Source organism: Taudactylus pleione, unplaced genomic scaffold (genome assembly GCF_031769625.1).
Source record: "Taudactylus pleione unplaced genomic scaffold, aTauple2 ptg000212l, whole genome shotgun sequence".
Lineage (NCBI taxonomy): Eukaryota > Metazoa > Chordata > Amphibia > Anura > Myobatrachidae > Taudactylus > Taudactylus pleione.
This window is the reverse complement of record NW_028284614.1, coordinates 3,686,412-3,712,674: the sequence shown is the minus strand read 5'-3', so window position 1 is coordinate 3,712,674 and position 26,263 is coordinate 3,686,412. Positions and strand designations below refer to the sequence as shown.

General features: G+C 47.6%; 1 protein-coding gene across 1 annotated transcript in view; it reads left to right on the top strand.

Moving 5' to 3' along the window:
• The window catches only part of SLC6A7 (solute carrier family 6 member 7), an 82,950-nt gene that overhangs the window by 35,358 nt on the left and 21,329 nt on the right, over nucleotides 1-26,263 (top strand). Inside the window, exons 9-10 of the mRNA XM_088478265.1 lie at nucleotides 22,149-22,261; nucleotides 22,706-22,837. Of these exons, the coding sequence (XP_088334391.1) occupies nucleotides 22,149-22,261; nucleotides 22,706-22,837 (245 nt within the window). The remainder of the gene's footprint in view (nucleotides 1-22,148; nucleotides 22,262-22,705; nucleotides 22,838-26,263) is intronic.

Here is a 26,263-nt window from a genome sequence, read left to right as displayed (position 1 = left end):
CTACTTCTGCATTACTCAAACTCCTATCAGTTCGCTGCACCCTCTCATGCGGAGAAACTTTATCAAGCCAAGTCTCCTCCAGCGAGCGTCTGCGCCAAGTAATACAGGTCCAAGGCCCAGTCCGGGAACACAGCTTCTAAATCCCACGATTGTGACACTTAGTAAATAGACCCCTTAGTGAGCACATTCCTTGCACTTGTGAAGTAGGTTTATAAGTGCACCTAGGGCCTGATTTAGACCCACTCGCAAGCGCTATGCGCTCGCAAACGGATCGATATTTGGCCACTGCGCATGCGCACGCCGGAGCCGGCTCCAATGTGCACATGCGCGAGACCCGGCTAGCGACGGAAGCTCCGTCGCTCCGGGTCTTGCACCAAAAGGGGGCGGCTGTCGATGTTGATCGACAGCTTGCCCCGTTTTGGAGATGGGCAGGGGGGGGTGGCTGGCCAAAAGGAGACGTTCCCGACGGATCGCCTGCCGTTTGGGGGCGGCCCCACTGACATCACGAGTGGTGAGCTTCCAGCTCTATTAAGAGCCAGAAGCTCACTGGAGCTTGCGGGATCGAGACCCTACCACAAGGGTCTCGTCGCAAGCCCCGATGGTCGAGACCATCGCGACCATCACCTGGCTGCTCGCAATAGCTGTGGGTGGTCACCCACAGCTATGCGAGCGGCCAGGAGCCCGCACCAAAAAAAAATGCCCTGATTCAGAGCGTCCAGCTCTGAATCAGGCCCTTGTTTGATAGATTCGTTGAAATGAGCTAAAAAGTTGCTGTGCTCCAAAGGGAGATGTATCAAACCTTCTAAAGATGACAATTGAGAAGTTGTCCTTAGTAGCCAATCAGCTTCTTTCTATCATTTATCTAGTACATTCTGTAAAATGGTAGGTAGAATCTGATTGGTTGCCATGAGTAATTTCTCCACTTGTCCTCTTAGAAGGCTTGATACAACTCCTCTCAATGTGCAAAAGAACTTGAATTTTGCAGCAACTCAGTGGTAGGTAGCGGCCTTTGGTTTATCATCCTATAATCTTACTGGAAGCCATTTTGTGCCTGGATGAGTCTCCCTAGAGACACTGGGCCTCACGGACGCAAAAGCAATTATTTCCTGAGGCACCAATTCTTGCATCAGCTGTACGCAATCTTGCATTAGCATAAGGTAATACAACAGGCTTCCGCGGCCGCCCACAAATACAGCCATTTTGTGCGCCACTCCAGATCAGCTCCTCTATGTGCACTTCCAGTTTCTGCATTTGCCATAGAACCCTTTCATAAATAGGCCCCATAAAATGTCATGCATTTTAAATGGCCAATGCAGAGTTGAACGCAAATTGGCCAGACCGCTCCTGTCTGTACGCTTGGTTTCATAGCCGCCATCATCATCGCCATCACTGCGCACTTGCAACAGCTCTATCCATGGTGCAAAAAGTCCATCTGCAACCAGCCGTATTTTACGCATATGCCCAACTCTGCATAACCGGCATTTTTGCGAACACCCCGCAATTAGCCTATGTGAGATTGTCCCATTAGATCCCATATGCACCCATATAGTTTTAGTCGCAAGTGGAGATGGGCCTGAGATGTGGATGACTCCGTATTGCCAGTATTTGCATATGTTTAGTTCCACAACATGCGCAGCGCAAAACCACGCAGGATGTATCCACAAGCGGATTTGTGTTCGACTCTGCACAGCCCCTAAATGTGTAAAACAGACTGGTATGAGGATACGTTTTGCTGTTTTAGGCTCTGCAGCTGAAGCTGTCTGCAGGTAGAATCATTATGGAATTAATGCTACTTAGCTCATTTTTATAATTGTCATCTCAGAGACGATCCTCAAGCTGTGACAGAGAAGCGCCGTGTTGTTCTAGGAAGACACTGCAAAGATTTGGTTGCAATTAAAACTTTTTTTTTTTTTTTTTAAAGGCCGTTACTTAATTCAGAACCGTAAAGGTGCACTTTAATACATTGCCCTTAAGAAAAGTCCTGCAAGTCTGAAATGAATCGCAGCACTTTGCAGCTTCACGTTTTCAAGTTTCAACCTCTAAGGAAAATTTCTCCACATAGGGTGATGTCAGAATTCTATGATGTCAGAACCCTGTGGTGTCAGAAACACTGTGGTGTCAGAACCTGTGATGTCAGAACTGCTGTGACATCAGAACCGCTGTGATGACATAATCAGAGTGACGTCAGAACTGCTGTGTCAGAACCTAGTAGATATCAGAACACTGATGTCAGAACCGCTGTGACCTCAGAACCTGTATGAAGTCAGAACCGCTGTAATGTTTTGGGGGAACTGTTGAATCTATTAAGAATTTCAGTATTTATAGAAGCCTGTAAATAGATTAATATTCTGTGCTATCAGAATTTATTAACTTAAAAACGTCTGCCATGTAAAGCTTCATAATTGCTCCTTTTATGGAAGTTATTTTACAATTAGTTTACTAACCTATTCACCCAGAGGTCCGACTAGTGTTGTTGCCTTGTTGAAACCTCACATTGAGCAATATATGGTTTGCATTACTATTTCCCACCATTTCTAAGGCAGAGTTATTGTACATTTGTGATCAATTTTTGCCACTTAGCAGTTCTGTGCTGTCCACACAAACTGCATAACTTAGTGTAAGTAAACTTTCAACCCCTGTCGATATAAACACCTTGTCATGCAAAGCAAAATCTGTTTGTTTTTTTTTGTGGACATTGGTTGTAGTTTGGGCAGCATGGTGGTGCAGTGGTAGCTCCAGAGGTGAGGCTGCAGCGCAGTTCAAATTTCAGTTAAGACAACCACACCAACTGCCACCCCAAACGCTGCCAAACATCGCCGGCCGGGACTCACACTGGCAGTTGGTGTGGTTCCCCTATTTGAATTTTGGACTGGGCCACAGTCCCACCTCTGGAGCCGCCAATGGTTGTTAGATTTGTAGACTCATAGCACAGGGGTCATATTTTTATCTAGGACATTAGCTGTGGGTTGTCTCTGTGTTCGCATCCTGTAATTATGGCGGTTCCAGCTAGATCATACTTCTCGACATTCAACTCGCTCCTTCCGGGAGGGAGCTCAATGCCTGTATGCAGCTGGTGGGGGGGGGAAGGGGGGGGGATTGTGTGGCGCGCGATCGCCTCATCGTGGCCCTGCCCCCTCTTCACAATGCCCAAATGAATGGCATTTTGAAGCAGGGGGCGGTGCCACGATGCGGGTGTTTCTATCATTAGTGCGGGATGGGCGGGGGCAGCCAGGAGTCTTTCCGGGGGGCCGGGAGCAGCACCCGAAATTCGGGAGGTTCCTGGCCATATCGGGAGGGTAGACAAGCCTGAGCTAGATGCTCCAGTTTCCTTCCACAGCTCATCAATCCTAAAGTGTCTCCCACAGTGTCTCTACAAGTGGCTTGCCCAGCAGTCCTAGGGGTCTATTTACTAAGCAGTGTTAGGAGACAGAGTGAAAAGTGATAAGAAAGTGATAAGGTGCCAGCCAATCAGCTCCCAACTGTAATTTTTCAAACACAGCCTGTGAGATAGCAGTTGGGAGCTGATTGGCTGGCACCTTATCACTTTTCACTCTGTCTCCTAACACTGCTTAGTAAATAGACCCACTAGACTCCTATCAAGAAATCTTGAAGCTGCTTTATTGGATACTTCAGGTATCTATTGGGGGCGCGCATACCCGTGGTAATCCAAAAATTGGGCGCAGGGGACGCAGGGTTTTTTACCTCCCTAAACCTCGCCCCCAACTGAATAAGCCCTTTAAGTGTGGAAAAAATGGTTTACATCAGGCAAATAATTATATGAAAGGCTCTATTGGTTACAGCTTCTGGCTGGTGATGTTTTTATAAAAATGTTCCTATAATATTGCTGCAATTACAATAACCTAACAATGGACATTCATGAAGCCTTGTTATTCTCTTTTGCACAAATTAAACTGTACTAAGGGCAATTCCGGACCCCTGCCGCTAACGCATCTCTGCAATCGCACCATCTCACTCCTCCGCCCACGAGAGCAGCCATTATCATCACCACTTACACCTAACCCATGCTAGGAGCAGGAATTCGGCATCCATTCGCGTTGCTCTAACGTCCCATGGTGCAGCCCCTGACTGATAGATGGTGCTATTATTTGCGCAGATCGTCAGAGCAGCAGCCGGTTGTCTAGTTGCCAAAAGGCAAAAGTGCCTGTAACCCTGAAATGTGTTGGATGGTCAAATTTGATAAACTTGCGCAAATCAAAAACCAAAATGTAAAATTTTTATACTGGTCGCCTTATGGAATTGATCTTATTTTATTGATATATATAAAATGCTTTAAGTGTCTACATCCCACTCGGGATGCCCGTTGTCGTAATCATTCTGTCAGCCAGATGGTGTCTTTCTTCTTCATCCTGATTCTGTGGGATTGGTGCCAGAATTTTTGGCAGCTTCTTCCGATATGTTCAGCTCATTCCACTGCCTCAGTTTTAATTGCTTAGGGTTCCACATGGCTCCCTATCCGATCGCTGTTCTAGCAACAATTATTATTATTATTATTTTTTATAGTCAGTGAAATTCCTGTGAAATACAGCAGATAATCACTTTGTACATACTGTATCCAGTGGCAGCATAGACGAACAGGGTCAGACTGGCCCACAGCGGTACAGGGGAAATCCCCTCCTCCAATGTCAGGTTCTAGACAGTCAGATTGTACATTGTTTCTCTATTACAGAGTCAGTTACCCTATCATGGGCACGTGATCTGTTTTCATAGCAACTATACCAAGATCTGCCCTCCTTATTTTCACGCAAGAAAACATTAGATCTGTTAACCCAACTTGGCAAATCTGGGTTAAAATGTAAAATATAAGTATATTGCAAACTAACAATGTTGTTGTAAAAAAATGATTAAGTCATCCCAATTAGATCATTGAAACTTTTTCTTGTAACAATGGCATGTAATTGGCCTTTACTAGACAAATGTAGTTCTCATTGAGTTTTGGACACTGGCCCTGAGTCAGACCCACTCACTGCCGCTGGCAGCTCGCTGGGTATGTGTTGGCGTTTTTTTGTGACACCCACAGCTAGAGCGAGAGGCCAGGAGACCATCGCAATAATCACGACCATTGGCCTTGTGACAAAACCCTGGGGTAGGGTCTAGCTACTGTGGAATCGGTATGAAATACCCGACAGCCCTGGAAATCCCAATCGTCGCTAAGGTAAGTATAAATAACCTAACCCCCTAACCCTCCTTAGGGGTGCCTAACCCTAACCTCCCCCCCAAGTGCCTAACCCTAACCCCCCCTTCCCCGCTGCCTAAACCTAAGTCCCCCGGGGGGGTGCCTAACCCTAAGTCCCCCGGGGGGGTGCCTAACCCTAACCCTCCCTCCGCCTAGCCTAACCCTAAGTCCCCCCCAGGTGCCCTAAACCTAACCCTTCACCCCCCGCGGCTGTCCGCTCGCGGCGCCCGGCATCCCTTCGATCGGGATGCCAGGCGCCTGTCTCCCGGCGTCGGGGAAATGACAGCCGTCTAGATATAGACGCCGGGAGTTTCACCCTCACCGGGATCTGACAGTCGGGAAACCGGCTGTCGGTATTAAGGCAGCCGGTTTCCCGAATGTATACCGCTTCCACAAGGCCGAGTGGACTTCCTGCTCTAATAGAGCAGGAAGTCCACTACTGACATCAGTAGTGATGTCAGTAGGGCCTCCCAACAAATGCCAGGCGTTCCTAAGAGAACGCCTGTGTTTGTCCAGCCACCCCCCTCTACCCGCCCACAAAACGGGGCAAGCAGTCACTCACCATTGACAACCGCCTCATCTTGTTGCGAGCTCCGTAATGACTGAACTTCAGTCACTCAGCGGGGCTCGCGCATGCGGCCTCGGTGCATGCGCTGTGCGCAAACATTGAGTTGCCTGCGAGCGGCTCTGAATGAGCTCCACTGGCCGATATGTACGATGGTCTTTTATCACATGAAGAGAGCATTAGGGGCCTATTTATCAAATAATTGCGGGGTATCCCCCAAAAACACTGATTTTCAGAGGGCATTTGTAAATAATAAGTATCACCCCAATGTACCACGGAGGGGGCACAGCAGAAATTTCCATATCTGCTGTGGCCCCTTCATTTTCTAAAGCAATCGCAGCCCCCTTGGCGACTCAGTAATGGTGAATAAGGAATCCTTATTATCGGGGGCTTGCTGCATCAACTAATAAATATGTCCCTTAAAGTGGTATATAGACATGATCACTATCATGTAAGCAATTATGCTATCCCACCCTCCTTCACCCCCTAACCCTCCTTTTGCCAACCCTATCCCTCGCGGGTAGTGCCTACACCTAACCCTCCCCACTTAGTGTCTAACCCTAACTCCCCCCACCTCAGAGGTGCCTAACCCTAACCCCCCTTCCCGCAGCCTAACCCTAACCCCCCCTTCCCGCAGCCTAACCATAACCTCCCCCCTCCCACAGCCTAACCTTAACCCACCCCGATGCCTAAACCTAACCTCCCCCCACACACGGCTATCAGCCAATGGCTCCTGCTGTACTTACGATTGGGATGCCAGCTGTCGGGATCCCAGCGTCTGCATTTCTACTCATGTCGGGATTCCAGCGCCGGTCTTCTGTCCTCAGTTCGGGATTCCGGTGCCGGGATTTCATCAGCCGGCATCCCTATCTTAGTTTTTGTTTCTTTTTAACTATATCCCGTTACATTCTACTGCATTCCGAGGACTATGGTGTATTTACTACTGTAAAAAGCACTACAGCCTTGCAGCTGTGGACTGAGCGCTAGACTAAAGCCAGCAAAAAAAAAAAAAATATATATATATATATATAATATATAATAGAGATGAGCGGTTCGGATTCTGTGGAATCCGAACCGCTCCGAACATTGGGGATCCGAGTCCACCCGAACCCTGTTCGGGTGTTCACCGCCTGACTCGGATCCCCGTTCGGGGCCGAACGGCGGCCGCCTGATGTCGGATTCTCACTAGAGAATCCGACATCAGGGCTCCTATTGTGTAGGGCAGAGCGTTGTGATAGCGCTCTGCCCTACACAGATACAAACACACAGCCGCCAGCGGCAGCTGTGTGTTTGTTACAGCAGCCAATGAGAGTCACACAGACTCTCATTGGCTGCTGCACGGAGGGAGCCGGCTGGAGCTCACACATGAGCTCCGTCTTCCGGCTCCCTCCGCAGTGTGTGACAGGCTCAGCAGAGCGGACGGCGCGGGAGCGGGGAATCAGGAATCAGGTAAGTTTTTTTTTTTTTTAACTTGTGAAAGTTGTGCAAGGGCCGGGGGCGCTACTGGGGGGGGTCTGCTACTGGGGGGGTCTGCTACTGGGGGGGTCTGCTACTGGGCGTCCATACTACTGAGGGGCCTGCTACTGGGGGGGGGCTATACTACTGGGGGGGGTCCGCTACTGGGGGGGCCATACTACTGAGGGGCCTGCTACTGGGGGGGCCATACTACTGTGGGGGCATACTACTGGGGGGGCTTACTACTACTGGGGGGGCCATACTACAGGGGGGCTACTACTGGGGCAGCCTACTACTGAGGGGGGCCTGCTACTGGGGCAGCCTACTACTGGGGGGGCCATACTACTGGGGAGGCCATACTACTGGGGGGGCCTGCTAATGGGGGGCATACTACTGGGTGGCATGCAAATGGGGGGCATACTACTGGGTGGCATGCAAATGGGGGGCATACTACTGGGGGGGCCTGCTAATGGGGGGCATACTACTGGGTGGCATGCTAATGGGGGGCATACTACTGCGGGGCATACTACTGGGGGCACTGTATAGGGGACCCTACTACTAAGGGAACTGCATAGGGGGCACCACTGCTGGGGGCATTGTGTAAGGGACACCGCTACTGTGGGCATTGTGTAAAAGGGGCACTACTGTGGGCATTGTGTAAAAGGGGCACTACTGTGTGTCGTAACATAAATAAGAGACACTACTTTATGGTGTAATGTGAATCAGGCCCTATGTGCGGTGTAATGTGAATAAGATTATGCACTGTGACTCTTTGGGCCGTAGCCCACTATGTAAACAAGTACTGTGACTCTGCTGGCCGTACCCACTGGGTGGGTGCACTACTTTTCATTTCTGCCACTGCTGTGTGGCAATGTGTCATAGATGTGCTTTATACTGTGGTGTCTGTGTCATTGTGCCGCTGCTTTGTCGCTTAGTAACCAGTCAGCTCACTGCAACCTTTGGCCAATAATGTTGAAAACAATATTATAAGCTGTGATATGGTCTAAATTGACTGGAAATTAATGTTATTGAGGTTAATAATACTCTAGGAAGAAAAAAAAGACCAATTTATGTGATTTTAGCTTTTTTTGTCAATTTTTGTAAAAAAAAATCCAAATCCAAATCCAAATCCAAAGCCAGTCACCGCAGTTTGGCAAATCCAAATCCAAAGCCGGACGACAAATTAGAACCAAATCCAAATCCGGCAAAAATGGTCCGGCGCACATCCCTAATATATATATATATTATCTCTCTCTCTCTCTCTCTCTCTCTATAGAGTTTTTTTCTCTTTTTTTTTACTTTTTTAATAAAAACAGGGGGTGGGGCAAGAGTAATCAAGTAAAAAGAATTGAATTAACAAAAGGTAGAAATCGGGATGGGGAAGGGTTAAGGCTGGGGATGGGAGTAGAAAAAGTGAAAAGCCAGAGAATTAAAAACAATGGGTCATATGACCACAATGGTTATAGCCCCGTCCGTCGCTCCTCCAGATCTTTCTGCTTGCTCAATTTATCTGGGGGATTGACGATCGATCCCATGCAGCTCTATGCGGGTGGGGGAAGGAGGTGCCGGCATATCGGACAGTCGGCCACCTGATCGCGCCGTGTGTGGGGACCACCCGATATGTCGGCCGCCACTTCGCAAGGTGCATATTGCACCGTGTACTGGGCCTTTTAATGTAATAGCCTGCACCTTGCAGGCTATCTACGAGACTCCAGTGAGTCTGCGCGGTGTTTTAAAGTGACAATCATTTAAAAGGCAATACCAACCTGGTTTAACCTTTTAAATGATTGATACTTTAAACATCGGGCAGACTCGCCGGGATCATCTCATCGATGCCTGCAAGGCGCAGGCTAATTACATTTATCCCATGGGGGGAGCATTATCAAACCTTCTACAAGTGGAGATGTCAATAACAACCAATCAGCTTCTAGCTGTCATTTATGTAGCACATTCTATAAAATGATAGGTAGGAGCTGATTGGTTGCTATAGGTAACAGCTCCACTTCTCTTTGAAAGTTTTGATGTGATGTGAGCCTATAGGCACCAAGTATGCAAATCTGGTCTTAGGGGTGCAGAATGGCCGGAGTAGCTACACATATTGTTTAGGCGTTGGGTAAGAAATGTCAGCAGTCATAATGTCGACATTCATCATGTAGACAGTGCTGAAATGTCAACATATTAGAATGTTGACAGCCTGTCCTGGTGGCCCAGCTGTGACTTACCTCCTCATGACAGCTGCAACAGCTCCTATGACATCTTCTGGGTCCCGTCATTTCCAGGTCAGAGCTCCAATCCTCCAGTGGTCCGGTAAGTATTTCTCCGCAGTCCGCTATCACTAACCCTAATCCCTACCCCTAACCCTCCCTCTAGTGTCTAACCCTAACCCCCCCCGCAGCCTAACCCAAAATTGATATTATGATAAAGCCGACATGTCACCTGCCAAGATTCTGAGAATGTTGACCAGTTGCTGTCAGAGTAGTATTTGTTAGTGAACCCGGTGTCTGATATTCGTCTGTGTTGGTGTCTGGAGGCGTGTACAGAAAGCTGGCAGGCCTAAGGAGACCTCCTGGCATGTAGTGAAGAACACTTTCCTGACCGGGAATCGAACGCGGGTCTCGGTGGAGGGATACCGGATCGTACCCACTAGACCACCAGGGATGTCGGTGTTGAAGACAAGTTGTTATGTGCAATCAGAGGAGAGCGTGGCAGTAGGTTGACCTGGCTGATACTGAATTAGTACTGTAGAGAATAATAAAAACACTCTTCTTACTGTAACCGGAATGCTGGAGTGGTAGATCTTGGCAACGTATTCACCAGGATGAAACTGGGTTGTCGCTGTCATCCACGATCCAGGAGCACTCAGATGGTAGCAGGACCGGATACAAACAAAACACCGGAATGGGTAGTAGGTGATGACACCAGGAACGGCATCTAATGGAGCAGGAACCAGGAAGACTCACCAAGTAGTGAGAATGATACACACAGGCGAGTTGAAGGTTCTGATAACAGGAACAGGTAGGTATTCTCTGTGCAACTAGTGGGATAGCTGCCTCAGGCATAGAAAGAACCGGATTCAGACCGGACACCGGAATGGATAGTGGATGATGATACCAGGGACAGACAGCAATAATCGTGCATGAACCAGGAACACTCACCACGCAATGAGAATGGTATACACAGGCGAGTTGCAGGTTTGGATAGCTAAAACAGGCTGATTCTCTGTGCAGTCAGTGGAATAGCTGCACCAGGTGTAGATCGCTTGCAGGAGTCTATGTAACAGAAGGAAGCAAAACTGCACAAACAGGATACAAGTAAGCAACAGGAGCTCAGTATAGCTCACTCAGTAGGAACTGAGATTAGACATTGTACTGGCTATTAGGTAGAGTCAGCAGCTTGGATATATACCCACGGGTTACCTGGGATAGGCTGAGGAGAGACAGGTGGTACGGAGAAGCTCAGGCTATCACTCGATTGGACGCTACAGTCAGGTGATCGGGACTTATCAAATGCAGTATTCTGTAGCAGGCTTAGATCTTGCTTGGGGCCTAGCAGGCCGAGAAATACTGAAACCTGTGTGTCTGGAATGCTGTGTGTCTGGAATGCTGGCAGAATCGGTAAGTGACCCGGTGACAGGTAAACAGACCCGGGTTGTGACAGTTGCCTGTAGACATTTCAACAATGTTACCATAATACCTGGCAGAATTATTGTGTTGACATTATGACCATTTTTTAGTCCCTAAAGCAGGGCCACTATTACTGGTAATTTGCACAGTAAAAGATAACTTGATACTTTCCTACTCTTTGAGACTCCCGAATTTCTGCGAGCTGTCCAGACACCATAGCATACTTCCCAACATTCCGTGTCCCACATTCGGGACCTCCGGGCACCGAAGGTGCGAGCGTCCGAAAAGGGGCATGGCCTAATCGTAAAGGGTGCGTGGTGTGATGACACAACCCCGTTTACATCACTAATGGAGCGTGCTGCTGGGCTACCCCCCGTACTGTGAATAGATGCAGTGCGCATGCGCACAGCATCTATTTTCGCTCTGCATACCCGCTGCTTCCCCCAACTTCCCCCCCACCGCGGGACACTGCGGCCCGCGGGTGGGACAGCGGGACAGTCCCAGAAAAACTGGACTGTCCCGCCTAATGCGGGACAGTTGGGAGGTATGCCATAGAGAGCAGACAAGCCTCCAGTACCCCACTCACTTCACTGCATAGGTGCCGACAATCTGGCTGCCTCTTCCGGGAGGAGGTAGCGAGGACGGCACAGCGGGGGGTGTGACGAGGGGGCATGATTAACATTTGAGGGCGGAACGGGGGGGCATGACTGCACAATCGGGTGACTTGCCCACCCGATTTTCGTGAGCCTCCCGACCGTTTCGAGAGGGTAGGCAAGCATGCTTCACTGGTCGGTGGGCTGGTTGATGCAATTCACAATGAATAATGTTTTCGTGACTCTGCCTCCCACTCCACAATACCAAAAATTGAGGCATTGTACAGTGTGGGGTGTGAGGCTGCAATGATGCCATTTGTGGGACCACATCTTGTCTATCCCACCTGTACCTACCCTCCCCGGGACGTTGTCAGGTATGAGGCAAAGAAGGGCCCCTATTTGCATGCTTTTTATGTGCCAATCGCCCATTCAGACACTCATAATCCTTAATATCCCCTAGTAAGCACTGAGTCATACTTGCCTACTTTTGAAAAAGCGTTTCAGGGAGATTGTGAAAGCAGCACCAATGAGCGCCGCAGTAAAGTGGGCGTCTACTGCTACATCTGAGAGGCGTGTCATAAACCTGACTTACATCCAAATGTAAATGAGCCCCAAAGCAGTTAGTAAGATTTACTTGTTGATCAAAACACACTGATACTTTTTAGAAAATACATGTAGCCATAGGGATCATTGGCCCTCATTCAGAGCCGTACGCTCTGAGCAGAGCGCACGCTCTGAATGAGGGCCGCCCTCCATAAAAATGGAGCGTCCTCCTGGACGCTCGTATAGCTGTGGGTCACCACCCACAGCCTATACGAGCATGCAGTTTGATGGCCGCGATGGTCGTGACCATCGCGACCATCGAAACTGCGAGCAGGAGCCTGCGGTTGAGGTTTTCAACCGCAAGGCCCGGAGTGATTTTGGCTCTATCAGAGCCAAAATCACTCCCACTGACATCACTAGTGATGTCAGTGGGCCGGCTTCTGACGGGAGGCGTTCCCTTGGGAACGCCCCCGTCAGGGAGGCACGCCCCCGGCACGCCCACCAAAGGGGGCGTGCTGTCAATCAACATCGACAGCACGCCCCCTTTGATCAGACACAACGAGCGAAGGACTTTCCTTCGCTCGTCGCGTCTGGCGCATGCGCACGACGGAGCTCCCTCCGTCGTGCGCATGCTCAGTGCAGACCATCGACCCACTTGCGAGCGGACAGCCGCTTGCAAGTGGGTCTGAATCAGGGCCATTGTGCCTTATAACCAATGCAAGGAAATTATACAAATCATCCCATTTGAATGTATATATCTATTTTTTTTAGGGGTGTGCACCGGACACTTTTCGTGTTTTGTGTTTTGGTTTTGGATCTGGATCTTTCTTCGTGTTTTGGATCTGGATTGGTTTTGCCAAAACCACCCTTCCGTGTTTTGGGTTCTGGGTTTTGTGTTTTGGATCTGGATTTTTTCTTAAAAAATAAAAAAAAAACGCTAAAATCACATAAATGGGCCTTTTTTTGTTCCTACGCTATTAATAACCCCAATAACATTAATTTCCACTCATTTCCACTCTATTCTGAACACCTCACACCTCACAATATTGTTTTTAGGCCAAAAGGTTGTACCGAGGAAGCTGGATGACTATGCTAAGCGACACAAGGGGGCGGCACAAACACGTGGCCCATCTAGGAGTGGCACTGCAGTGGCAGACAGGAAGCCAATCAGCGTTATGGTGCCCATTTGCATGTAGCACGAACCCGGGAGATCCGTGCTACATGCATCTGTGTGATTGGCACAGAGCAATGACAGGTCCGTGAGACCCGTCTGTGCTGCTGTGGTAAAAAAAAAAAAAAAAACCTGTGTAAAAAAAGAAAAAAATGGCGTGCACCCCCCCAAAAAAGAGCAACCAGCCCCGGGCATTAGTAACCCAGTGCTGGGTGTGCTTAAATACAGGGGACAAACGACGTAGGGGTCCCCTGTACTTAAGCACAACCAGCACCGGGCTAGTCAGAACCAGCGCTGGTTGCCAAAATACGGGGGACAAACGACGTAGGGGTCCCCTGTATTCTGCGCAACCAGCTCTGGGCTCTGATCCGGTCCTGGTTCTGGAAATATAGGGGACAAAAAATGAGTAGGGTTCCCCTGTATGTTCCAGAACCAGCACTGGACTTTTTCTAGCGGGGGGCTGATGCCACAGCCAGGGGAGCCCTTTCACCGGGCCCCCCAGCCGCAGCATCAACCCTGACCGCTAGTCAGCCCAGGCCGGGGATCCCTGGAGAGCTGGGGACCCCCCCAATAAAGGGGTCACCCTCTCCAGGGCACCCCAGGCCCAGGCTGATAGCCCGGGGCTATCCCCGCCACCCCTGGTGGCGGTGGGTGGCGGGTTGATTGTGTGGTGTGGTGTAAATAAAGAATATCAAACATTGTCTTTACAAGTAGAACTGCAAGTCCCAGCTAGCCTGCCCCGCATGCTGGTACTTGGAGAACCACAAGTACCAGCATGCAGGGCATTAAGGGCCCACTAGTACCTGTAGTTCACCTGTAAAAAAAATGTTTAAAAAAACACAGGACACACACACCGTGACAGTATAAGTTTATTAAACATACATACACACACACACATGTACACATACTCACCTATGTAACCTGTAGCATCGGTCCACTTGTCCGGTAAAGTATCCATAGGGGACCTGTGAAAAAAAACATACTCACCATCTCCTATGCGAGGTTCTGTCCTCTTCGTTCCAAAGTAGGCATCCCCGGACTTGGCAAAAAAAAAAAAACGAAAACGCGATCCACGAACTTAGTACCGTTCTATAGAACGGTACTTCCCGAATGAGAGCTTAGCGGCGGGGTATCACCATGGAAACCCCGCTGCTAAGCGTTCATTGGCTGAGAGAGGTCATCTCCCGTCTCTCAGCCAATGAACGGCTCCCTCCATTGTAGTCAATGGTGGGAACCGCAGGGTAAACTTTAATAACCTTGCGGCTCCCAGCATTGACTACAATGGAGGGAGCCGTTCATTGGCTGAGAGACGGGAGATGGCCTCTCTCAGCCAATGAACGCTTAGCAGCGGGGTTTCCATGGTGATACCCCGCCGCTAAGCTCTCATTCGGGAAGTACCGTTCTATAGAACGGTACTAAGTTCGTGGATCGCGTTTTCGTTTTTTTTTTTTGCCAAGTCCGGGGATGCCTACTTTGGAACGAAGAGGACAGAACCTCGCATAGGAGATGGTGAGTATGTTTTTTTTCACAGGTCCCCTATGGATACTTTACCGGACAAGTGGACCGATGCTACAGGGTTACATAGGTGAGTATGTATGTTTAATAAACTTATACTGTCACGGTGTGTGTGTCCTGTGTTTTTTTTAAACATTTTTTTACAGGTGAACTACAGGTACTAGTGGGCCCTTAATGCCCTGCATGCTGGTACTTGTGGTTCTCCAAGTACCAGCATGCGGGGCAGGCTTGCTGGGACTTGCAGTTCTACTTGTAAAGACAATGTTTGATATTCTTTATTTACACCACACCACACAATCAACCCGCCACCCACCGCCACCAGGGGTGGCGGGGATAGCCCCGGGCTATCAGCCTGGGCCTGGGGTGCCCTGGAGAGGGTGACCCCTTTATTGGGGGGGTCCCCAGCTCTCCAGGGATCCCCGGCCTGGGCTGACTAGCGGTCAGGGCTGATGCTGCGGCTGGGGGGCCCGGTGAAAGGGCTCCCCTGGCTGTGGCATCAGCCCCCCGCTAGAAAAAGTCCAGTGCTGGTTCTGGAACATACAGGGGAACCCTACTCATTTTTTTCCCCTGTATTTCCAGAACCAGGACCGGATCAGAGCCCAGAGCTGGTTGCGCAGAATACGGGGGACCCCTACGTCGTTTGTCCCCCGTATTTTGGCACCCAGCGCTGGTTCTGACTAGCCCGGTGCTGGTTGTGTTTAAGTACAGGGGACCCCTATGTCGTTTGTCCCCTGTATTTAAGCACACCCAGCACTGGGTCACTAATGCCCGGGGCTGGTTGCTCTTTTTTTGGGGGGGGGGCACGCCATTTTTTTCTCTTTTTACACAGGTTTTTTTTTTTTTATTTACCACAGCAGCACAGACGGGTCTCACGGACCCGTTAGTGCTCTGTGTCAATGACACAGATGCAAGTAGCACGGATCTCCTGGTCCGTGCGTGCATGTGTCATTGAAATACACAGCAGCACAGACGGGTCTCACTGACCCATCTGTGCTCTGTGTCACTGTCAATCACACAGATGCATGTAGCACGGATCTCACGAGTCCGTGCTACATGCAAATGAGCACCATAATGCTGATTGGCTGAGAGCCGTGACAGACGGCTCTGTCAGCCAATCAGCACTTTGCCCATTAAAGGCAAAGGCATTTTTTTTTAAATGGCCGCTCGAGGCAAAACCTCGAGATCCGACAGCAGATCTCGAGGTTTTGCCTCGGGAGAGGGATCCGGGGCAGACAGGGAGATCCGAGCTTGGGCTCGGATCGCCCCGGATCCCCGAAGTTCGGGTGGGTTCGGTTCTCAGGGAACCGAACCCGCTCATCCCTAATTTTTTTTATTTTTTTTTTAAATATAACAACTTCATAATGGGGGTAAGGTGGAATGAGGGAGATTGCTGGACTCTTCAGGGAGACAGGGAGATTGCTGCTATTTCAGGGAGTCTCCCTGACAATGAGGGAGAGTTGGCAAGTATGCACTGAGGTAACATTTTCAGCACAGTCTTCAGATGAAAAACAGTAATAAGACTTCCACAGGCAATGTAATTACACGCTTTATGGTACAAGACGTTCATCCAGGCAGCACAATATTATTGGATTAATATTTCAGGGTTTATCAGATCCTGTAGTCACACCATAACAAAGTGATCAGTGTTATTGCTTTACTTGTTATGTATATGGATATACTGTATATACTCCCTCTTATCTCCCAGTGTGCCAGTAATACGGAGCTCTCCATGCTGCTATCTCCTGCCGCTTATGCTGGTGTAAAACAAATAACTGTAATATAACTGTAATAGCAGTCTGTATTAGATTAGCACTGCAGGTAATATCCCGGATAACATATATATGCATATACTGCTATAAATAGCCTACGTATGTAATACACTGACGTCTTACACAGCGCTGTGTATCGTGGAGATAATGGCATACATACATTGCATACAATGACTTCAATTAGAAGGTAAAGACGGCCATGCCCTTATGAGTTTATAATCTTACTAGTGTGGGGAACAACTGAATTACTGTAGCTGGTGGTGGGGAAGGATTGTGTGGCCACTGTAAGGCACAAGCATTTTACTTACCACCCATCTGGGATTATGCAGTAATCTAAAAATATGTCCAGAGTCCGGCATGTCACATCCGTCCAACCTAAGGTCCAAGGGCTGTTCAGCTGCTGAGAAGGTACAATCATGGTAGCAGGAGTGTAGAAGACGGAGCCTGTGAGCAGGATGGCCAGATGCTTTAGCCAATCACTGCACAGAGAAGTGGAGCGTCTGGTTCATGGTGAAATCATATATCTGCTTGCCTTAAAATGTATTAAAAAAACAAAAACCTTCAAACACTGGGGCCTATTCATCAAACGATAAATGGCCCGGTAACGATGCGGAAACGCTAGGTTACCAGGCCAATCATTATCAGGGGTCCCAAATGGACCTCCTTAAATTCAGCAATCTCAGAAAACGGAAAGTTTTCAGAGTTTGCTTGCGAGAACAAGCGCCCTCTTCAGAGGGCGCTTGTTCTCAGATTCCTGCTCCTTCCTATGAAAAGGAGTTCCGGGGATGCGAAGTGGGATCTGAGCGGATCCCTCTGCCACCTTCTCATTGACCTCCCGGCGGCTTTGCGCATGCGTGACCGACCGGGGAGAGGTAAGTAACGCAGCTACCTCTACTGCTTTTTCGGAGCAGCTGTCCCCGTACTGGAGCAATGATGAATTGCTCCGGTGTAAAGTATCTACTGCTGCAAGTTGGAAACGTAAGTATCCCTCACAACGAGATGATTACTTAATCATCAGGGGCTATACGGCCCCTGATGATGAATAGGCTCCAAAGCTGTGTTCAGAGGTACACCACAATACACATGGATCCCCATATGTATTAAAGAGGTGTCCAGACAATAAGGGAGATATCAGTGGCGGACCCCCGACACATCAATCCCCATATGATTCTAAGGGGCTGCAATGTTACCGCATGCAGAACAACTTTCCGGAGATTGTGCCGTATATAGATGGCTTTGCCTTTAGGCTTTAGACTTCTTTTTGCAAAACAAAATCACTGAAGGCAGCAGATGCGCATTTGGATACCATGGTGTCATAAAATATATTCATTGCCAGATGTATTTTCATCCCCAGGGCCGCTCTAAGGGGGAGATGTATCAAAGCTTGGATTGAGATAAAGTGGTGAGAGATAAAGTACCAACCAATCAGCTCCTATCACTTTACAGCCTGTATTTAAAAATGGCAGTTAGGAGCTGATTGGTTGGGGATGCAGTTTGTACACCGGCGGACTAAATGCCGCCGGTCTATATCCCATCACGAGAAGCTTCAGATAGGCGTCAAAATACTGACTTCTATCTGAATCCTGACGCCGGAACGCCAAAGAACGACAGCCCAAACAAGGTAAGTCGGGGGTGCCTTTAGCGTTAGCTGCGGGGGGAGGGTTAGGTTTAGGGAGTGTAGCGGGGTTAGGGTTCGTCTTTGGGGGGGAAGGTTAGAGTTAGGCACCCCTAGGGGGAAGGGTTAAGCACCCCCACGGTAGGTTAGGGTTAGAGCTAGGCACCCCTAGGGGGAAGGGTTAAGCACCCCCAGGGTAGGTTAGGGTTAGGCACCCCCAGGACAGGGTGAGGTTTAGGGTGTGGGAAGGGGGGGTTAGGTTTAGGCACCCCTGGGGGGGACTTAGGGTTCGGTACCCCTAAGGGAGGGTTAGGGGGGGGGAGAGGGGAGGGTTAGGGTACTTACCAGCCGGCGCTGGGATCTCCTGCTGTCGGACTTCTCGTGATGGGATTTGAACCGCTGGTATTACATTCTGATTCCAATTGGTTGGTACTATATCTCTCTCCACTTTATCTCTCTCCAAGGCTTGATACATGTCCCGATTTTGCAGTGCCAGATTAAGGTCCACATGGGCCTGGAGCTGAAATTTCTGAAGGGCCTATTGTGTGCCACCACAGGGGGTGTGACACGCGCGCCGCGGGTGTGTGAGTATTAATGTGGGGTGCACGATCAGTGCTGTGGGGGTGTTGTGTGCACAGGGAGAGTGGCTAGCATCATGGAGGGCATAGCTAACACATAAACATATATACACAAATTTGTACATAGTAACCAGAGGAGATTCGCACAAACAATAGCTTCAATTCATAGAGGGTGCTTAGTCAATAACATAAAGATCCAGATAAACATTGACACAAATGCCAGACTGACACAGCACCAAGTAGTAAATATCAAAAAACGTGCTTATTGCTAAATGGTTTTCAAGCAGAAAAATTCCAAGCCATGACATTTTTTAAATTAAAAAGTTAAAATAATGGCATACTTATATTCATTATGGACAAAGGGCCTGATTCACTACAGATCGCTATTGCAATCGCAGCTGCAATTAAGCACGCAAGTCTGCTGCAAAATTATGCTGACTGCAATTATAAAGCCGTCACACAGCCAGCATAGAGGCGCTCAAAGCCAGCATGGACGCCCACTACCGCTTTACTTTGCAATCCTGCGTATACATCAGGAACATCGAGTAACATCGGCCCCTCACACACAACAACAGGTCTGACCTTACTCAGAAATTGCTAACCTCGTCGCACGCAGTGAGTACACAAGCTGCGTATGTCGTCACAGTGGTTAATTTATACACGCCCATGATATGGTGCTCAAACGGACAGGCACACCTGCGTTTCTGCAATCACTCCCCTGTTACCACCTCAAAATGCTCACATCCCGTCCCTCTATCTGCAGTGGCTTTGTATCTGCATGAGCAGTACGCATCATCGACCAATTTGCGTACGCTGTTACAATTGTGATCAGTGATGAATCAGGCCCAAAGTGTCAAGCCAGTAAAATCATCAGCCTGACAGCTGTTTCTGATGTACACTCTTAATTTCACATTGTTTTGCTGCATTTGGACAGTTTCGGCGAGAACCTACTACAGTAGGAGCAAGTGCAGGTTTTCCGAATTGATTAATGAATCTATATATTATTGTTATTTATATGGTAAATGGAAACTACAGCTGGGAATAAACCAAATTCCAAAGACAGGTTTCCTTCTTTTTTGACATATTACACACATAGGGGCCTGATTCAGAGATGTACGCTCGCTAATTCCACCGCAGCTGCGAATATATATGCAGCGGCTGTGTGAAAATATGCAATTGTTGAGACGCCCACCAGCGGCTTCACAAATCCAACTGACTGTGTGCAAAGACACAGTATTGGTCGCAGATCAGTCAATAAATAGACGTTCTGAGTAACCCTACAGTTACACAGAATGGATGCCAGAGTCGTTTTACCGCAAATGTCGGATCACAGTCGCAGGAAGAAAAACCCTTAAAATATTCCCAACACACCGGTGTTTGAGCCACCACCTAAACAGTCCCTGTGTGTCAATACCTTTGTGAATATATGCTCGCTGCCAGCAAATATGAAACTTGATGCGTGCGCAGCGCAACTCAAGATGCAGGCGCAGATTACCGATAACTGCTCAATCAAACATCAGCATTGTGTCTGTTTCTAAATCAGGTCCATAGTACAGTCTTAGACACGTACACATGACAAATGCATAAAAGGGCTTTGGACAAAATAATAAATTGCTTATCTTTTACACAATATTTATTTGATAGATGAGGAAGGGGGTAAGGTGCTAGAAATCCCATTTTAACCTGTAACAGATGTGATGAAGACAAAATCTTTCACTGAGACTATCCTTTCCATACAGAGCACCAGATGGCTATTGTCTACAAAATGTCCTGTGCCCCATTAAATAAATATATTCAATGGGTAATTTCTGCTTTTGCAGTACTTTTGACATAGGCACTTATGGTCATGCTGAAGACACTGCTAAATGTTGATAGCAGCACTGCAGCCACCAGAGCACGACATCCCGTTAGCAGCAGCCAGCACCTAATGACTCACCGATAATTCACACAGCAGCAGGATAAGTCTCCGTCCTGACTGAGCTGCCTTCACGGAGCAGAGCATGCATGGGAGGCAGCTATTCTGGGCGCAGAGTCCGGACTCGCTGACGGTGATAGGGCGGCTTCTATATGACGTCACGTGTTGCATGGTAAGAAAGGCTGTCCATTGAGTCACAATGCATTAGTGGCGCAGGGAGGGGCCGGGCCAGAGAAGCTAACCACTGCGCCGGACATATATCTATGCCCAGTCTTTTAATGATGGGATGCCGGGGAGGGAGGTTGCCGGCCTCCAATGTTTGAGTGGGCGGTGCCTCGGGCTGCTGCTCTCATGCTGCAGCAGCCAGCAGGAAAAAAAAAAATCCTGTCTACAGCAGTGGCTGTCTGTGGGCCTATCTCAATGTTGGGCCTGGAGCTCTAGCTCCATCCGCCCCATGGTTAATCCGGCCCTGCCTAAATCAGAAGAGCTGTCCCAAGGTGTAAGTATACCTGCCGGGATAAATGCCAGTTTGCGGTTGAATCTTGATACATCCCGTCCCCGGCGCCTAGAAGAAACCGCTTGCCTTTCAGCATTTCTGCAGTCATCATCATTAGAGCTCTGTGACAACATGCAGCATTAAAGTAACCTCTCCGTTCCTGCTCACCTCTATATCCCATCCACGCTCGGTGCCTTGGGACTGACCTGTAGGCTGTTGCCTACCATGTAATCCCTATAAACAACTGTTGGACTACATTTACTAAGGCGGATTGAGAATACATTCTACCATTTATTCTGCAAGTTCCTGGGTTGCACATTTGGCAGGCGTAAACACCCCAATATCCCAATATTGTAGCTTCGCTTTGGCAAGAGCCCCCCTGATTAATTAACCAAATTACTAATTACAGTACATGGAGCTCGCGATGGAGCCAAGAATGTGCTAATTTGTGCAGATTTCTGTTGTAAACGATGACTTTAACTAAAATAGATAACGTATTAACATGCATTACACAGAATTTAGGAGGGACAGTAAAATGCATGTAGCATTCACAGTCACACGCTTATACTGTACGGTAAAGTTACCAAATTTAAGTCAGTGTATAAAGGATATCCACTTATTTTTCTATATATTCCCCATTAGATAATTAGATAAGACAATGATCTGCAAACATTTGTACTTCTATTTCTGCAGGTTTACAGTTAAGAAGTGCCACATAAACCAGCGATTCCATGAAAACAGAATTGTGTTTTCTAACATAGTTTTTTTTTTTTTTTAATTACTATGCAATTTAACATGACTACCATGGCAACCACAGTCACACAACACATGGCAACCACAGTCACACAACCCATTAACTGATCCAGCTCTCCCGAATAGTTGGGCATTAATAGAGCATTGTGACTTCAAGCATGGCCATTTTAAGCAGTTTGATTTATCTTTATTTTCTATTGATTTAAATAATTCAAATATAATATGCATTTTCTTGCTTCAATAAATCATTACTTCATATTACATTTCCTCATTCATATGTCAATTCTTACTAGGACATTGTTATCAATAAACATAATGGCTGCCGCTGCAAATCACGTGTAATATGTACTTTACTGCACACAGGTCCGGGATTGGCGTTTGTTGTGTACCCCCAGGCTATGACAATGCTGCCTCTGTCTCCATTCTGGTCATTCCTCTTCTTCTTTATGCTTCTGACGCTCGGATTAGACAGCCAAGTAAGTTCTGCATTTCGGGAACTGTTTTATGGGCACCTCTAGTAGGACAATAATTACATCGTAATCCATAAATAATATATCTATACTCCGTAGATGGAGATCCTTTGACAAAACACATTTCTCATGAAGTCCAGCCAACCAGTGACCGACCTTTATTGTATCTAAGGGGGGAGATTGATCAAACCCATAGCAACCAATCAGATTCAAGTTATCATTTTATTGAATGTACTAGATAAATGATAGCTAGAAGCCGATTGGTTGCTATGGCAGCACCTCCATTTTCTCCTGCTTAGAAGGTTTGATAAATCTCTCCTACTTGTGTCTTTCCACAGATTATTTGCTGCACGTTTCTCCCCCGTGTGTAGACAAACAAGTAGAATTAGATGCACGTTCTACCCGTGTTCTATGTACATTTGCCAATGATATTATTTCTCTCATTTGCAGTTTGCATTTATGGAGACCATAGTGACGGCCATCACAGACGAGTTCCCTTACTACCTCAGACCGAAGAAAGCTTTCTTCTCTGCTATAATCTGCATCGCTTTATTCCTGCTGGGACTGATCCTTACCACCGATGTGAGTCACGCCTATAGCCTGGGCTTTCTTATCAGTGCTGGGTTATTCTACATTATAATTACTTATACATTTTAGTTAAAATCCACTCTTTCCTCTCCCCTTGTTTCTCACCCTGGGGCCAATGCAGAACTGAATGCAAAGTCTGTCTGCAGAGCGAATCTTGCGTGTTTTTCGCTCTGCGCATGCTCCGCAAACAAGTTTGCACCACTGAGGGCGGAGCAGTTGTACGCATTTCAGCTGCATCTCCACTTGCTGCTGAGTAGGGGAACCCGGGCTATATCGGGGGCGGTCTCATGTAGGCAATGCGGACTTGCGTCTGGCGGTAATTTAAACCGATTCCTTTGAACCTTGTATAGCCTGGTGCAAGCTTGCACTGATAAGTACAGCCATGAAACGCAGCACATGATTTTGGGTGGCGGTTGAGCCACAAAGATGCTTACGGTCCTCAATGTGCACGAATAGACACATTTTTGTCTGTGCAAATAAGGCAGGAGCGTCTGTGGACGAACTGTGCTCAACCCTGTATCACGCACCCTATCTGCTTGTCTTTCCTTCTGTACTGTTATAACGCTAGGGGGTCTGTGTATAAGGGGGAGATTTATCAAAGCTTGGAGTGAGAAAAAGTACCAACCAATCAACTGTCACTTTACAGGCTGTGCTTGAAAAATGACAGTTGTGAGCTGATTGGTTGGTACTACTTTAGCTCTCTCCACTTCATCTCTGTCCAAGGCTTAGTACATCTCCCTCACAGCCTGTAAAGTGACATTTAGGAGCTGATTTGTTGGCACTTTATGGGGACTATTCAAGTAGAACATAAAGTGGCTAACGAAAAATATCACTATATATTGCATCACATCGATGCGATACATAGTGATATTTAGTAGCCATTCATGTAGAATTACCTGTCCAGCGTCTTCGTGCGGTATCCGTCCCCTCCGCGATCCCTGGACGCAGTGAGAATACAGACATATTAGGTGCCCAATTTGTCTGTATTCTCACTGCGCATGCGCCCACATCTGAGAGCAGCGGGACAAGCCAGAGCTGCTGCAAAGGATGCTGGGCAAAAGGGGGCGGAGCCAGCGCCAGGAGCCAGGAAGAGAGCAGGGAAGTATGCAACTTCTCTGCTCTGGTCGGTTCGCTGTACAGATTACACCATCCTGAGATGGCGAGTCTGTGTACGCAGCAGAGGAACGGACAGCCTAGCTTTCCGTTCTTCTGTGAATCGCACTCACCATACAAAAGTATAGTGATGCGATACACACATAAAATGGAGAAGGGAGAACCTTCTCTACGGTAACCCCCTCTATGAATCGCCGAAAGCAGTGATAAGCCCTGTTTTTCAGCTAAACAGGGCTTTTCACTGCTTTATGAATAGACCTCTTATCTTTCTCCACTTTATCCCTCTCCAAGGCTTAGTACATCTCCCCCTTAGCTCTTTATTCAAATGCCGGGGCGAAAAAAAAAACAAAGTTGGGGGACAAACTTAAAAATTTGCGAAATAGACTCCAGGGGGTCCCCCAAGTATGCCCATGCTTCTTTTTTGGTTTGCAGGTGCATGCTTTCACCCATTTTCATGTACCCCAAATTTGCTGGGTCTACTTATTTTGGCCCCCCAAAAAAGCTAAATGCTATTCTTCACCACCTGTGCAAAGACGCTAAGTAGCACCAATTGAGAGCATTTTAACACCCCCAAATACCTCCAGCAGGGCTATTCGGGCGTATCCATAGTGATCCCCCATGTCAATGCATCATTTGGGGGGTGTCAGGCTGAATTCCCCAAATCTGACTTTTCGGCGATCTCAGTTTCGCCAGGATGCATTTTTGCTTTCTTTGCAATTGAATAGGGCGAATCGCGGTGACGAGCGCAATACTTTTCCGGAGGCAAAACTGGCGATGGCGTCGAAAAGTCCGGCATGCAAAACTCCGGAACTTTTCGCCGGCAATTGAATATGGCCCTAAATCCAACATGTGTTATCGCTAGAGATGGGGCTTCTACCTATTTAAGTAACCCATTGCTGCCAATAAAGTATGGGGAAGCAAAGCATGGGGAAGACTATTTAGCAATAATTGCATTGGTATACAGCCTGCTCTCCTATCACTATTGTTGCCATCTCAGAATGACGATGACAGGGTACCCTTACTGGGGAAAACATGTTTTATTTTTAATAAAATCTTTAAAAAATATATAGCAATAGTATTTTTACCAATTTTTATTTTGATTTGTTTTCTAATTTTTAGTGAAATTGTAACTGAAAGCCCAAGTCCAGGCTTGCAGTGTGAGCCGGCAAACCCGGAAAACACGCATGCACAGAGGTGACTGGGACTGTGCGCCAAAGCGGTAGGTCTGCTTTTACCGCTGCCAGCCAGTCAGCTGCCGTACAGTAGCAAAACTTTTCTAAATAAATTGCAGTTATAGAAGAAATTAATAAGAGGTGGTTTCTGAAATTATTCACCTCAGGGTGCGCTCACATAGACATATGATACAGTAAAATATTTTATTAAAATGACACAGTATTAACATATAAAACATTTATAAATCAGCATCTAAATGGCCATTCTCGCTTATCCTTCATAATGGATCAATAATACCGTGTATGAACAGTCAAAGGTCCACTTGTATAAATAAGTATATTGATCTCCTTTAAGACTGTAATTATATCCAAATAGAGGAATATTCCGCTCCAGTCCCGTCAATAATTATGCTCCTGTTAGCAGGGGACAATGACATTTCCAAAGCAAGTTTCAGGTGTTTAATGTCCACTCCAGTAATACCTGAAGTTTGCCAATCAACACTCTCTGCAGCCAACCAAAGGTGATTCAAGGTAGCTATTTCAAAGAGGGTAAAGATTTAGGGCCAGATGTACTAAGCTCAGAAAAGTGATAAAGTGGAGAGTGATAAACCACCAGCCAATCAGCTCCCAACTGTCATTTTTCAAACACAGCCTGTAACATGACAGTTGGGAGCTGATTGGCTGGTGGTTTATCACTCTCCACTTTATCTCTTTTCAGAGCTTATCTCCCCCTTAGTGGTACAGTCTCTGTATATTTACCCAGCTCTCCTCTCCCTGACGTCTGTAGGGGCACCGCTGGTACGAAATGCTGCTGTTATCTTGCTGTTCCAAAGTTGTGGAATCCCTTTCTCCATATGGTTACAGGGGGATAGATGTTGTCTGTATGTGCTCTCACCTCACACAGCGGGATCTCGTTCTCACTGGAGAGCCGCAGCTTGGGTTATCAGGTCACTAACGCGTTTCCCCGTCACATGACGGCTTCTTCTTCTTAGGTACCCAGCTTTACTCTTTCTGGCTCCGCTGAAAGCCGCAGAGAGCTGACAGCCGGCGACCTCGCACTTTCAGGTGCAGAATTGTTAAGAAATAAAAGGAAAAAAAAATAGATGTTTATATCAAGAAATAAAAAATACTTAAA